The sequence below is a fragment of the Ornithodoros turicata genome, chromosome 7 (genome assembly GCF_037126465.1).
Source record: "Ornithodoros turicata isolate Travis chromosome 7, ASM3712646v1, whole genome shotgun sequence".
In the NCBI taxonomy this organism is placed as follows: domain Eukaryota; kingdom Metazoa; phylum Arthropoda; class Arachnida; order Ixodida; family Argasidae; genus Ornithodoros; species Ornithodoros turicata.
Window position 1 is genome coordinate 31,054,119 of NC_088207.1, and position 15,566 is coordinate 31,069,684.

At 45.0% G+C, this 15,566-nt stretch overlaps 1 protein-coding gene across 2 annotated transcripts in view; it reads right to left on the reverse strand.

Moving 5' to 3' along the window:
* Positions 1-15,566, reverse strand: part of LOC135400800 (trithorax group protein osa-like) — a 100,035-nt gene that overhangs the window by 43,074 nt on the left and 41,395 nt on the right. For both annotated transcript variants that reach the window (XM_064632718.1, XM_064632717.1), the window contains exon 3: positions 14,976-15,281. In XM_064632718.1, the coding sequence (XP_064488788.1) occupies positions 14,976-15,281 (306 nt within the window). The remainder of the gene's footprint in view (positions 1-14,975; positions 15,282-15,566) is intronic.

A 15,566-nucleotide genomic window follows, 5' to 3' on the forward strand; every position in this document is an offset into this window, starting at 1 on the left:
CGGACTCCTTTCTTATCAAATTACATTTCGAGGTTTCATCTGAAAGACTTTTCGACGACGACTTACAACTTTCGATTAGTTACGCAGCACCTGCACACTGGTGTGTCATATTCGCGGTAAATTCGGTAAAATATAAAGCAGGTACAAAAACAAATATGCATTTGAGGGGAGGAAAGTCAGTTAATAACAGTTGAGAACCAGTTTGTACCTAAATTACAAAGTATAACAATATATATATTAAAGTATTAATATAACGACAGAGTTACATGCCAGTTCGCACGAAACTTAAAAGTAATATAAAATAAGGCAACAGAAACGTGCCTATCTGTACCAAAAATAATGTGATTACTATTCATCAATTAATCTTAATAATTAATCTTAATCAATAACTAATCTTAAAATCTGTCCACGACAACCTGACCCATCGAACTGCTACTGAAATTTCTGCACTGCCGCAAGTAACGGCGCCAGTTGAACTTTTTTTTTTTTTTTTTTCGGGACTGTTCCTTTTTTCAATTCCTTTTTCTATTTGATATTATATCCAAAACGCCTTTGATGGTGCTTGTTTACAGGTTAGAAGTCGGAAACCCGGGGAAATCGCAAGTTAAGGTCGTGGTCATCATAAGTAAGTACATCTACGCTGCACGGGGGCGAAGCTAGGCTGTGCTGAAAGGAGCGTGGTCCAGGAAAATCTCTTACGTAGTATAGGTAAAGCTGAAATATCCGTATGGAGATATCATTGTCGTGGGCACATGAAAAAGTCGACGCAACACAAACATTCTTTTTTTCTCCCAATCTACACCAAATTAGTTCATTAAATTTATTTTTCAGTCGCCTCTGTTGTGTTTTTCGTGTGTCCACGCTAAAGCTTTTTCGGCTTTCCTCACCCGATAGCCCGCATTTATGCAGTTTTACGAGCAATATCCCCTCTGCCACTCCCCCAGACGTCACTCACGCCTTTAGAGAAGGCGGTGTTTAGGGTTGTTTTTTTACGACAGTTTCACAATACTGGGCCACATGCTCGGGGTAAGCAATAGGATATGTCATCTGCATTGCATGTTTCTCTCTCTCTCTCTCTCTCTCTCTCTCTTGTTCTTTCCAAGTTTCCAATTTCCTTCTGAAGTCAAATAAGAAATGGTTGCCCAGTTGAAAATATAAATCATCATGGCTTAGAAACAAGCAAAAGCATAGAGCATTGAATATCACTGGATTTAGAAAAGCGTCTGTCCTAAGACGCAAGACAGTGCCACTGTCGAAACGTCGACCGTTTTGTTAAAATACCATGTTGTAGTTTTCGTATTACATTCTCCACTAAATAAACTAGTTTTAGTTAACTTCTCTGTAATCAGTTGTCCACGTTTTATTATCTATTTATCATTATTATTATGCTCGGAAAGGCGACATAATTGATACAACATAACCCACGCGCCGAATCAAGTGCCGAAGATGAAAGCAGTATCTAGAGTCAAACGCTTTAAAAATTCAGAGGCAGAGTGGCACACCGAGCCTTACTTCCAAACTCCACCGATCTTAATTAGAGCAGAAAACGAACCCCAACGCTAATTAGCTCCGAAACCAAACAAAATTCATTCAATGTAGCAGCAACAAAAGAAAGGGATCTGTACATGAATATGTCCAACGTCAAGCAACGTGGACAAGCGGTCGACTAGGGGGAGATGATGAATGAGACACCTCTCTTCTTCCTTTCTTTTTTTTTTTCTAGGTACGGTGTTCTTTACTGCCGTTAATTTCGCTGTGTTCAAGGTACTCGCGCTCGCTAGACGTCTCATTCGGTGAGTAATACACTTGTGGTCAGGGAAAACGCAGGATACCTGACGTAGCAGAATAGACCCACATTCCCCCCCCCCTTTTTCTCTCTCTCTTGCTATTTTACACGTGTTGTGTGTCATCGATGCTGTTACGGGTTTCGCGAGTTGTCACATATCGTTTTGTTGGAAGTGACAAGGTCGTCTTAGTTTCCGTCGGTTCTTACTTCGCATATATACAGGGTGTTCGCCTAACGTGTCCGGAAATTATATTTAAAGCGAGCTATAAAAGAAAAGCAAGTGGTACTTTTCTGCTACTTGAGTAAGAAACAGGTACTGCTTCACTAGTAGCACCTGTTTCTTAGTCAAGTAGCTGAAAAGTAGCGCTCGTTTCTCTTTTATCGCTCGCTTTAAATAAAATTTCTGGACACGTTAGAGCAAACATCCTGTAGAAAGTACGAATGGTACTGCTACGGCATGTAGCAGTTGCTCGACAGGCGCGTCCGCCGTTCCAGATTTTTACGCACCCTATTGTCATCGTTATAAACGGGTTTCGGTGTCCGCGACGATACCGAGCGGCTCACAAAGTGCACGGTGCTACGAGAGAAACGAAAGTGGATTGGACAGCTGTTGTCAAAATCTGGTAGTTTTAGCCGGTCGGAGACATTCTACAGGAACAGTACGACAAAGGAAGCTGTACGATATAAGTTCAACAAACGTGATATGAGCCACTTCAGAGGCATACCACGAACAAAGGAATCAATATCGGCTTATCCGGTCTTCGCAACATTTGCTCGGAGCAACTTGGCAGTTTTAGCAGATTGGAAGCATTCTACGAAAACAATACGCCAAACAGTGCTGTCAAAACAAAGTTCAGCAATGTGACGTCGCCGAGCTGAAGGAATGGCGTGGTTAGCTTATCGTGATGAAAGATGGAAGTCACTGAAAAGGTTAGCCAGCTGTAGGACTCGAACCCAAATATTCTGGTAACCTTTTAGTGACTTCCATCCTTCATCATTAATTTCTTAGGCACTTGAGGTTTTGTATGTATTTGTCCTTTCTATGTGTTCCAGCCTCAGGACATCAACTGTCTCATAGCTTATCGTGTATCCGGAAATGTTATCACGAACACTTTCCGCTCGCTTAGAACTCCCTGGGAGTCATACGTATAGTTCATCATTTCCGATAGCTTTCCGATTCAGCGCTGTGCAAACTGCGCATGCCCCGACTGCGTGTGTCGGAGGTAGTACTCGTGTAGACAAGCATCGGACACCGACCCATTCGGAACCCACCGGGTTCGCTTCGTTGCAGCTTTCATTTCCCGAAACTTGAAAAAAAAAATTGGCGGCCAGGTCAACTATAGTGTGCCTGCAAAAAGGTCATCGTATAGGGGAGAAACCTCTCGAAGAAGTAACGCCATGGCCCGAGAACAAGTTGTAACGAATTCAATCTCTCCCTATTATTTATTTATTTTTTCATGAAGTTGTAACAAAAATTCGTAACGATTTTGTGTGTAACTAAAATCACCCGGCAAAAGAATTGTTTGCTTCGTGCACATATACGCGTGTCATACTTGAGATTCGTACATAATCAACAGACTGGCCTCCGCGGATCAGTTGGTATAGCGTGCCTGCCTACTGATCACAAGGTGGCGGGCTCGAACCTGGCCGAGTACGCCAGTAACTTGGTGGCAGGGCACCATTTTCCCCGCGATACATGACACTAAAAACCCTGAGAATATGGACTCAACAAAAAGGGACACACACACACACACATATACCCCAACAACACCGAATATCCTCTGGATGTACGAATAACGTCCTAACCGATTCGCACGTCCGATGGATATCCGAGTGATATCCATCGGACCTACGAATCCGTTAGGACAGTATTCGTACATCCAGCGGGTATTCAGTGTTGCTGGGGCATTTACAAAGTGTCCGGTTTTGCGACTCGGGGGGTTTTACGGTCATGCATTCTGGTCACCTGATCGCTTGTTTCTTAGCAATGCTCTCAGTTTCGGCACACGTTAAAAAAAAGAAAAGAAACCCTCTGGTGGGTAAAATTAATCCACAAACCGACCACGGCGGTATCGCTGATCTTCATTATCGTATCGCGACGTAAAGTCACCAATTACATCATTTTCAGAATCAAAAGTGCTCGAAAAAGAGCCATTTTCGATGTGTTGTGTTTTGAGGTTAAACGTTTCTTCCGCTAGGTGACGCCACGCCTGATGTTCCTATCGGTCGGGAACTTATCGAGAAGGTTCCATAATTGCATGCTAAACTTGCTGATGGTGAGGTCACCGATATGCTTTTCGGCTCATGAGTCGTTTTCCTTTTCTGGGGTTCATATTAGTGGGGCCACGTATCGTTAGGTGCACTAAAAACCCTGATAATACGATGTCCTCGATACAACGCTTCGTCACAGAGGAAACATGATTTGAGTCACCTTTTAAGGCGTTCATTGCCGCGTTAAAACGAGAACCACGCATTTTTCACAGCTGGCTTTCCGATGGGTTCGTGGTGGCCACGATCCTTTGGCAGTCGCCTCTGGGCAACAACCCCTAGATAGAGAAAGCCTGCTTACTCGTCGACGTGACGTAACAACTAATAGTCGGCCAATCAGGATCGTATTTTCAACGGCGGTAGCCAACCACAAACGTGATTTCAGCCGTCGTAGCCATGCAGACGAGCCACCGTGAGCCGCATGGGCAGCCACTGTCGTCTGCGAGTAATGAACGTCACCGCGTACTAAATGGGGAAACAAAATAAAGCGCAAAACGGTCCTATATTTTCCTCAAGACATGTTTTCTGGAAAGCATGTTTCATTTTTAGCCGATACGTTCAAATTTGCGAAGTTAGCTGCAATCATTTGCGAGTTCTTGAATTCGCAGAACAGCGAATCGCTGTAGCAGACGAATTCTGACTATGTGTGTCCACGTAGCGGAGGAGGGAGAGGAGGCACTTCTGTATCTAGGTGGCGTTGCTCTCGGTCGCGCGTCTGAGCCTGCCACATCCGGAAACTTCGGACAAAATACGTCAGGGAAGCCGTGTTGACGCAGAACTAGGTCTTTTCCCCGCACGTATGGGGGAGGTAAGTTGGAAATTGACATGTCACGAAGAGGTGCAACCCCTCGGCGGGCAGCAAAATTTAAATTTGTACCGACGTATGGGGTCGACCTATGTGTGCCGTGTATGATTGCACAAATTGCAGAATTTACCCAACGATCGTTTATGTGCCTACACATATTAAGAAATTGCATATAACGTTTTGGAGTAGGGCTAAATTAAGCAAATTATTGTAATTACATTAAATTTTTGATTAGCTAGTTATTAATTTAAGTAGAATAAGTTGAAAGTATCCAAAGTAAATTCTCACAAACATCGCCCAAAACATCGCGAACTCTGCCACGGAGAGAACCCTTTATTGTTTTCTTTTTCTTTTTTAAAGGATTCATGGCTCTAACCAAAGAAGCGGAAGTACGATGCAGAAAAAGTGCATAAGTATTCATCGAGCAAGCCATCAAAACGGCAGTCTTCTCTTCTTCAGTCATGAAAGCCTTCGAACATAGTTGTGCTTCACATAGTTTTAAAAAAAATTGCTCCACGCGAGAACGTTTTCCCGTGTTCATGCTTCAATATACCCAACCCAATATTCGATGCCGCTATTTTCACCAACAGCAAACTGCAGACCCCGTTCAAGTAACTGCCACGGCATTCAAAAGAAATGCCGCGCCGAACGCATAAAACAACCTGCGTCGGAATCGCACACGGCGGCAAAGATTCCGTTTCAAAAGCTCCCGCTGCGCATTAGCACGCAAACAGGCTCTTCGTCAGCTCTTCTGCTCCAACTACCACCCAACTTTTCATGACCTCCCATAAACAAAAACATAAAGGGGAAAAAACGCCGCCGCATCCTCCGGGGAGATGAAACACCGGAGCAACTTTTATTCTCCCCAGCCCGAGCGACACCAAAGACCCATCTCTCCAGCGCTTCTCTAATTACGTTCATCGATTTTATACTCATATCTTCTAAAAGAGAAGTACTATAAAAAGGAAGAAAAAAATGAGCGGGAACAGCAGCAGCAAAGTTCGGAGTACACCAGCCACATCACGATACGCATCGCAACTTCCTGCACGCGCGCACGCGCCCCATACGCGCATGCGCTACGTCGCCATGGCAACGGCGGACACGCGTGCACGCTTCGCGTTTGTCTGTATCCTTGCTACTTCCCTCTTGCATTCCCCAATGTCTCTTGCGCAACTCCACTAACCTCCCTAATGGTATTAAGGAGGAGGTTATGAAGGGAAGCAACCTCCCCCCCCCCGTTCTTTTGCTTGTACTTCCTCTTTTTGTTTTTTTCTTTCATTCCTTTCAACATTCCCCGTTAGCTTCCGTGCGTCTTTTTGTATCCTTTCAGTGTCCCAAAGTCGCGCCTTCCTTCCGCGGGCGGCGCAGCAAGTTTTAATTGAATTAATGAAGCACCGGCCGGGAAACGCGGATACAAAGTAAGAGCGCGCGCGAAGAAATTTAAAAGGGCGCTGCGTGTGGCGGGAAATGAAAGACTGCAGCTGAGAAATGCCATTCCATCTCGCCTGCTCGCTTCTTTCTTTGGCGGGTGTTACGAAAGGCTACTTGCGGAGGAGAAAGGTTAAACAAGAGAGAAACTGATGTTCTGAGGCTGGAACAACATAGAACAGCCCTACAGCTGGCTAACCTTTTCAGTGACTTTCATCTTTCATCGAGAAAGGTTAGGCGGGATAGTTCACGGCAGCGTTGTTGGGCTGAGATGTCCACGAAGAGGAAGCTACTTAGGTGAGAGATGGAGAATTGAAAACACACCGACCAAGACGGCGAAGCGTTTGGCTATGCCCTGCTGTTATTGTACGCGTTCAAATTTCAGGTGACATGAATAACTGAGGACACGTCGTAGGGTTATTCCCGCTTTAAACTTTCCCTTCGAAGTACGTAGACTACTAAGTGCATGTTGCGTACGCCAGACACACGCAGTGTGATTTGCTAAGATTACGCCGCTTATAGCCACAGCTGATTCGCGGTGCTAACACGGAATTTAAAGAAAAGATTGTTAAGAAAAAATAGGATGAGGAATAAGGAGGTTACATGCTGTCTAGTAGTGGAGGTATAAACTCTACTTTTCTCAAGTCCTCTCTAATATTAGTTGTATAGTCACTTGGTCAACACCAGATAATGAAGTTTTTCGTGACGTCCGTAGTGTGCTTTTTCTATTCTACATGTGAACCATGTTTTCGACGCCCTTAATACCTTTTTCCAATTTGTCCTTCTTTTCCCTTTTGTTTCTCGTTTCCTAATGGATATGACTGCTTATGTTGAACTAGAACAACCGACTAACAGACTAATCTGACTGACAGAATCAGATTAACAGACTAATCTGACAGATAGGCTAATGAGCATCACTGCAATTGCGTCGCAAAGATAAAAGGCAGTGATGCCGCGTTTGCATTACGTTTGAGTGGTACACTGTATGACCCAAACTGAAATGCCGCCAAGTGAGAGAGCACAAACAATATCATTCCATAAAGATATGTCTTCCATTATTAAAAAAGCAAGAACATACAACTTCAGACTATCGCAGAAACGCAAGAGCGCATCCCGTGCACTTCTTTTCGGCCGAATGCAGAAAAAGGCGGTGGCAGAGCAATCAAGAGGTGGGTAATTAGAGGCAGCAGACAAACAGGGTCTGCGCGGGCAGACAGCCAGTAGGCCATTAGCGAGAGCACCTTCATGAATGCCTTCACAGGTTGCCCGCATCACTGTAAATTACATCGCCGTAGAGATTTTCTCCCTCAGTCACCCCCGGAAGTAGTGGCGTTCACGGTCACCCGTCATCAACTTACTACAGAGAGCCCACAGTGCAATGTCAGCCGGAACACGCTATACGTGTTTTAGTCCTGTAATCTTCGCGGTGACGAAAACAGTATGGCAATTCTATAACCAGCTGGTGGCACGTACAAGCTTCTAAAGTGTAAGTACATCAGTATTCCGCGTTTGTATAACTATCAAAAGGAAATGCAGCAAATGGCGTGAAAGATCCCTTTTCGACGTAAACAACATGAAATGGCCGAGGCAGACCACAATTAGGGACGACACAGACACGTAAGCTTCAAACGCACAGAAATTAACGAATTCAAACAACTCAGGGAAAAGAGGTGCTGACGCCAGGGATCAGAAGACCCAGGCTACAGAATCCCTTTCCACTTTTGCAGGAAACAGGTTCATTGTAGAGGTATTCGCTATAGCGGTGTCCGTTATAGCGGTGCTCGCTATAGCAGTGTTCGTTACAGAGAAGATTAACCCGTGGCTTGAACGCATTCGTTACACAATGAAGTCTTCGACTCATGGAATTCACGGGTATGTTCAGCGATATTTCGTTACTGCCCTTTTGCCTAGTGTATGAATGCATGAAAAGGGACGTCGAGCTATCAAACATCTGCTGCCAAGCAAGCACGGACTTGTCGTCTATTTATGTTCTGAACAGCACTTTGTAAAATGCCAAACGGTAATGGAAACGATGGCGCGATGCATTATCCTGTCGCTCCTGTTTAACAGCGTACGAAGAGAACAGAGACGTTGCTGACCACGTCAACCACGCAAGCTGCAATAAACTGCACTCGCTAGGTAAATTCAACTTACGCTCGTCCGTTGCAAAATACAATTTGTCTATACTTTTCAGTCATTGATTTCGATATATTTGGCGGGGCTTTAAATTCGTGAAAATTACTACTTTTACAGTATGCCATATCATGACTTCAGCATATGTACAGCACAAGAAACACACGTCTGATGATCACCACTTACTATAGTTGCTGCAGATACCCCAACTGCTAAAGTAGAAAGCAGACACACATATCTTCGTGCAATCGTACTTCGGGCGATAGTCAAAGAACAAGCGAAATCGAAGACTTAGTGCAATCTACAATTACTTCGCACCTTCATGCTCCTATCTCCATGTTAGATGAGATTAGATTAGATTAGACAACGAAACATACGAAAACGTTATCCTGACGCGATCGGGACTGGAAATTCCAATATCCGTAGTCTGAAGGAAAAGAAACATGAACAACAAATATGAAAAGCTAAAAAGAATAAATAAAAGGGTGGTGAGAGCGAGAGAGAGAGAAAGAGAGAGAGAGAGACAACCCGCGATTCAGGCGACGTAAAGTAGGATGCTAATTATGTAGAATAATAAGTTGGGGATACTTCCGCCGCCGTTTACAACACAAAATTGCAGCACTCCTGCAACAGGAGTTCCTGGAGAGATATGTCTGATACTGAGTCAGGTCTTATCACTGATAGTGGTGCGGAACCCACTCGTCCATCATCTTACGTCAATCACAGACACTGCTTCATTCAGAAATGCACAAAGTGACCATGAACTGAATTGAATTGTTCCACGTTAGTACGTTATATATTATAATTGTGGTGTGTCACTTTAACGAATCGCACTGTGCCACTGAAATTGGTCCGCTTACAACATGCATCGTTCATTTTAACTGCCCACTTCAATAAATAGTTGTTCTGTCCCGCACGTTTATCGTATCTCTCGTCAGTTGTTGAGTAACCTTTTCTTTTCTTTTACAGTGGAGGGCAATGAGAGGACCTTTTTTTTAACGGAAGTCTCGAAATATCCTTGGTAAAACAGACCCGCTAGTCGAAAAGCAAACAGTTTAAAAAGTTACAGTCCAACTCGGGGGTTCATTGTTCCTTCGCAACGTGAAAGATCCATATAGTATCTCCAAGTACCACGAGTCCGTTTTATTGCAGTATCTGATGTCTGCCTTTCATCACTAGTACGTTTGATACACTTTGAGGGATGCGCCTCATTTACATGATGCACGCAGTACAGCACGCCAGAATATCGAGGAAAAAAGACAGCTAATCTATTGTTAATCTGCCGATATCTACGACCATTCCCATTGGCAGTCGTAAGCCCGTGACCCCTACGATACAGCTGCAAGTAACAGCTTTTTACGTTCCTTTTTTTCTTTTTTTTTTCTTTTTTTTTTTCTTGGGCAACTTGGGACGGAAGTGTGGCACCTGCTTTAAAGGAAACAAAGTAGTTGAGGGTGATCTGGACTAATTCACAAGATACACTTTCTGAGGTCTGATCCAGGATATTCAAAAAAAAAAAAAAAAAGAAAGAAAGAAAGAACGCTACTCAAGCGTAGACAGTGATTACCTCACACCCTAAGAGAAAAAAAAAGTACATTGAGGGAGTAATTACAGTCGGAGATTACAGATCTAGTCCCAGATCCTATATTGCAATTACTCGCGATTTCAGTCCCCCGACCCTCCAATTTACTCCGCAACACTGCAAGTATAGTCCCTAAACTTTGCACAAACTTGCGCTCATTTAGCCCCGAAAGGGGCCATAATTACTAAGTTAGTGACTAAAAGTATTATATTTTGTTTAGAGTGCACATGACCAAACGAATCCTGGGAAGCACCATCCGCGAGCTTCCGCTCTGATTAAAATCTCTGCCGAACGCTAGCTATATCGACTACACATTAGCCCCCCCCCCCCCTTACACACATTCCTTCAACCGTGCATTCACACGAGCAACGCTCCCCGGAATATTCCAGCGGAAGACGCACAAAACGCCGTACAGCTTTCTGTTGTTGCGTGAGCGCGATTATACCGTTGCAGACGACGGGGTCGATGGTGTCGTTTGCTACGTCCGCGCCACGTCAGTCCCTAATATCCCGGCGCTGTACGAATGCTCAACATAAGACGCGTCGGATCTTCAAGTCCCGTGAGCAGGTTACACCCTTTTACTTCCACTAGAATATTCCGTGCGAATACACGGTATCTTACGGGACGCAAAAGAAAGCACGCAACGGCGCCAACCACTGCCCTGGGACATCGCTTGCAGGGATCGTAACGCCGCTTAGGAGATGTCGCATTGTTTATTCAGCGAGAGACGAAATGTGTTCTCGGCGGACGCAATGCAAACAGTGGGCGTGCAGGAAATGGATGCGCGGACAAGGAAGGACAAGTGCAGGTGCAGACCTAGGGGGAGGGACGTCTCGGAGAAGGTGTGTGTAGTTTCAATGTAGGCTGTGCCGAGCGCGCGGGCGGCAAACACTGGCTATTTCACGCTCCACATTTTTTTACCATTGCGTACTTGTAGGAATATAAGCATTATCCGTTTACGATAATTTGGGCAGTCGATAGTCGGGCAGAACTATTTTTTCTTTTCTTTTTTTCTTATTCGTTTTGGCATTTTGGAAGCGATGACAATGCCGTCCTATGTTGAACTGTTAGACAACAGAGATTACATTCGGAATCGACTTTGACACGGATCTGTGCGAACATGTGTTTGCTTGTTTGTCAAACATCGAAATATCACGTTTTCTGTCTGTTTGTTCTGAACACAACGTTCAAATTGAACGTCGCACACAGAAGACGTCAAGGTGTACAAAAACGTTGAAAGTAAAACAAAACGCATGTGCGCGTTATCACAATGGCAGGTCGTTATTATCCGAGCGATCTGCCTGCCTGATACAGTGACACGCGTTTAGGGCCGACTTCACAGGCAACTGTGGACATTTGCCTTCGAGCATCGTAGGAAAATCCAAAGACAATTTTAAAAGGGAGACAGAACAGCGCACCTGACATCATCTTACTTGTTCTTAATCGGAAATATGCACGCGTATCTGCTGCAGCTCATCTGCCATCGCTCGCACGCGCCCAGGTGAAGATAAAGCTAATAAGCGATATCGACTGATAAAAAAAAAAGAGGAAAACGGCGTCAACTTCAACAGAGCGAATCAAACGAAGACATGCTTCCTCTTCGAGAGACTCGGTTTTCTACTCAGCAGAAACGAGGGAAAAGCATCGAAGAAAGCGAAAGAGATTGCCCAAGTCGTTAGGAGAGCAGCAGTTTCGCAGGAGAGGGGGAAAAAGTGAGGAGAATGACAAAAAATATTTCGCCCCCTCCCCCGGAGACTACATTAAATTCGCATCTAAAACACATCGCGGCACTTGTTTCGTACATAGCTTTTTTTTTTTTTTTACGGACGAACTCTCGACTAATCAAGAATAGAAAAACGGAAAAAAGAACTCCACGGTGGGCAACTGGAAGGAAAAGGGACATTCAGAGAGCCTGTAGAAGAGCACCGTTTGAATCGACACTACTTAGATCTTAGGGGCTAAGACGGATTGTACAGGTCTGACAGGATTACTCGGTAATTTTTTCTTTCATGTTTCTTTCACATTTCCTTCTTTTACAGACACACGTTCAGTTCTTTCACATTTTTTAGCCTGCAAAAGATTTCTTTCTTTTTTTTTTTTGTAAATAAACAAAAAATTTTATTCCACAGGCTCGACCGAAATGTGCAAAACAGTGTCGAAAAAGGCGTTTGCAAAACTCGCATCTGAAACAGCGTTCTTAATGGAATGCACCCCTCTGAAATGGTGGTTTCTGCAGAAAACACCTTTTACAGAGGTGTTTTACAAAAGCACCCTTCTGTCTCTTGTGAAACTTACACCAGAAAGGTGTGTTCTACGGGACAATGCGTTTCACTGTGTACACAGTAATTTTTTTACAGATTTCGGGTGAAAATGTCCTGTCATATGGCACACACCTACGTGGTGTAAGTTCCACATCATACAGAAGGGTGTTTTGTATAGCGCCCTCCCAAATGGTGTATCCTACAAAATATGCCATTTCAAATGGCATAGTATTCTACAGAAAACACCATTTCAAATGGTTGTATTCCATTTAAAACACTGCTTCAGGTGGGTGTTCTGCAAGTACCCTTTACGATTCTGTTCTTACACCTTTCAGTTAAACCTGCGGGATAAAAAAGGGGGAATTTATTTACAAAAACACACCAGTCCTTACACGCTAAAAGGCATAAAAAAATACTGTGTATAGCGCAAGAAATTTACATCCAAAAGGTGTCAATAATTTAATGTGTACAGAGAAAGCTCCCCCGATACACTACAGTTGGACACTACCTAATTAATGCGAGCTAAATTAATAACGATCGCTCGCCATTTAACGGATCCACTAATCGCTTTGGTCGTTTCCCAGGTAGTTTAGCCGGGCACCTTGGCGAACCACATTTTTTTCGCGTGTCGCTTTCGGAGGGACCTGATGGGTGGAGTGACCCTCTATATCGCCATATACCATACGGTTTCAGGACGGAGTTTGTTGGGCTTTTGTGTGTTCTTCTGCAAGCATCTTTAAGACATTCCTGGGCGTTAATACGTTCACCATGCGGAATATGATCCGAACAATGGTTAGAATAATGGAGATAACTAAATACCACGACCAAAACAGGAGACCGGTGCGACTACACCACTGCCGTCGCGATGTAGCAACTATAGGTGTGACGTCGGAAGCAGCTGATTTTGCCCATTGGTAGACTGGCTTAAAATGAGCTAATGACGTCAGGCTGCTTGGGGGGGGGGGGGGGCTATGATATATGCGTGATATATTGCGAGCAGCTGCAGCCGCGTGGGATGCAACAAGGGAAAAATACTATACGTTTCAGATACATACGTACAGATACGTTAGATACATACCTTTCAGATAAGAGCCGGTTTTGAGAACCACGCTGCGCTAGGAACTCAAAATTTTCAAGTATTTTTTCATGGTCCCTTTAATATGGGGTGGCAATTCACAAGCCACGTTTCTTTTGTTTTTTTTAACGTAAACTAACAATTCAACGATTAAATTTCTCTTTCCGTTTTTCGTTCTTTCCTTTTAGCTGCTCCAAAGATCCCGAAGGCGTACACACGTGGAAAAACCTTTCGCGAGAACATCGGAGTAGAGCTACTTTACTGAGAGGGCGTCCAAGTCTGTTTCCTTCCCGAATGAGACCGGACAAAACGCTCGCAAACCGGCAAAAAGAAAGAAGGGACTTCGTATAACGGCAAAGATCAACGACGCGCTCGTAGCAGACGGGCGACGAGGAAATGTCCGCCGCGAGAAACAAGAAATCTGTCGGGTATCTACACGAACGACTTTATCGTGCGCGACGTCAGCGGAAGAGAGCGAGGAAGAAAGCACATTTAGAGGAGATATCGCGGTGTCCGAACGAAGAAGAAACAAAGGAAGATTTGTTCGAAAACGTGACGGAAGGCGCTGGAAGCAGAGCCGCTAGCAAACGAGCAGCGGAAGACGGAATATGCTGTGGTTAACCGTGCATTCACACGAGCGACATTCTCCACAACACTCCAGCGGAAGATACTCAAAAGGTTGAAGCTTCTTGCTGTCACGTGAGCACTGAACGTCATACCTTTTCGTCCTCTCCTAGCAGTGAGGAATATTCTGCGGCACAGTCACAAGATGGGTTCCGTAGCAGACGACAGGGCCGATGCTGTCGTCTGCTACGGAATCCATCGTGTCGTCTGCTATGTGTGCCACTTCGGATACAACGGCGCCGCATGACATGCGGCGGTTGCTGTTCCTTCTACCGGAATATTCCGTGAGCATGTCGCTCGTGTGAACACACGGTAAGCGGACAGAGTGTTCCTGCGGTGCAAGGAATATACGCGGGGAGATGTGCCATAGGGCACAGGCCGCACACAGGTGATCATTTGCACTGCAGTTGCTTTTTCAAGCTTGCGTGTCCGCCGAAGCCTAGCCCGATAAAGTTAGCCGTATCCGATCACCGCCGCATTTCCACCTGCGATATTCCTTTTTTGGCGACTTCACACGCGGCGCTTATGTGTGCGGTACGGTATCGTATCGACTGAATGGTCATTCGTACAAAGTTGTCATTTAGAACGAAGAATCCATTCACATTAAACAACAACTCACTTCTACCACGCGGGTCGCCTGTCGAAGCGTACGAGCGTAGGGTGGTATGGTGAGCACTAAATCACTTAGCTCACACAACCGGAAACGTCCAGCTCTAAGTATCGAGAAAATAACGTTCGTAAACATCAAATTGAGCCTTCATGTACATCCGGAGAACGGGCTCAATTTCCTGCTCCAACGGCTGTCGATAAGAACTCGCACTGCAAGAACCAGAACAATGAGGAGGTGCGACAATGTATACTGCTGCAATCTCTGAAGTAAACCTACTGCATAACGACATTAAATAGGATTCCACTTCACACGAAGAACCGAACAGTTTAGAGTCGTTTACAACGTTTATGCAACAGCAGCAGCAACAACGAAAACAGTAATGCACAAAAGAACGAAGACTCACAGACTGCTGCGACGAATGCTTTTGCTGAGACGTTGAACCCGCAGATGAAGATGAACCTCCACCTCCTCCTGTTTGGACACTGCTTTGACTGGGCGGGTAGAACCCCGATGGTGGATGCGAATTTTGGGTGCCTTGACTCGACGGTGGACCCTGAGGTGAGGCTGGGCCTGCACTGGAGGGAGGCGGCGTCACCTGGGGTTGTGGAGACGGCTGTGGGGATGCTGCGGGGGGACACGACACTGGGCTGGGGGATGCTGCAGGATGCTGTTGCGGCACGCCGGAGGACGGTTGATATGCGCCGCCCATCTGCGAGGATCAGGAACACAAGTTCATGGGTTGTTTCCTAACACTCACAAAAGTTATTTGCCGACACGTGACTCAACACTGGGTTCGGAATATATCATGTCGGAGCACAGTTTCGTTATAATGGAGCGAACCAAACGCCCATTTCGAGAGCTCCTGTAAGCGAGGATTTGCTGATCAGATCTCAAAAAGACATCGAAAACAAAGTTTTATTCGTCAGGTAATTGTCGTCGCAAAATGTCTTCCATGAATGCTGCCTTATCCCGGCGCAATTTAATTTACAAAAAC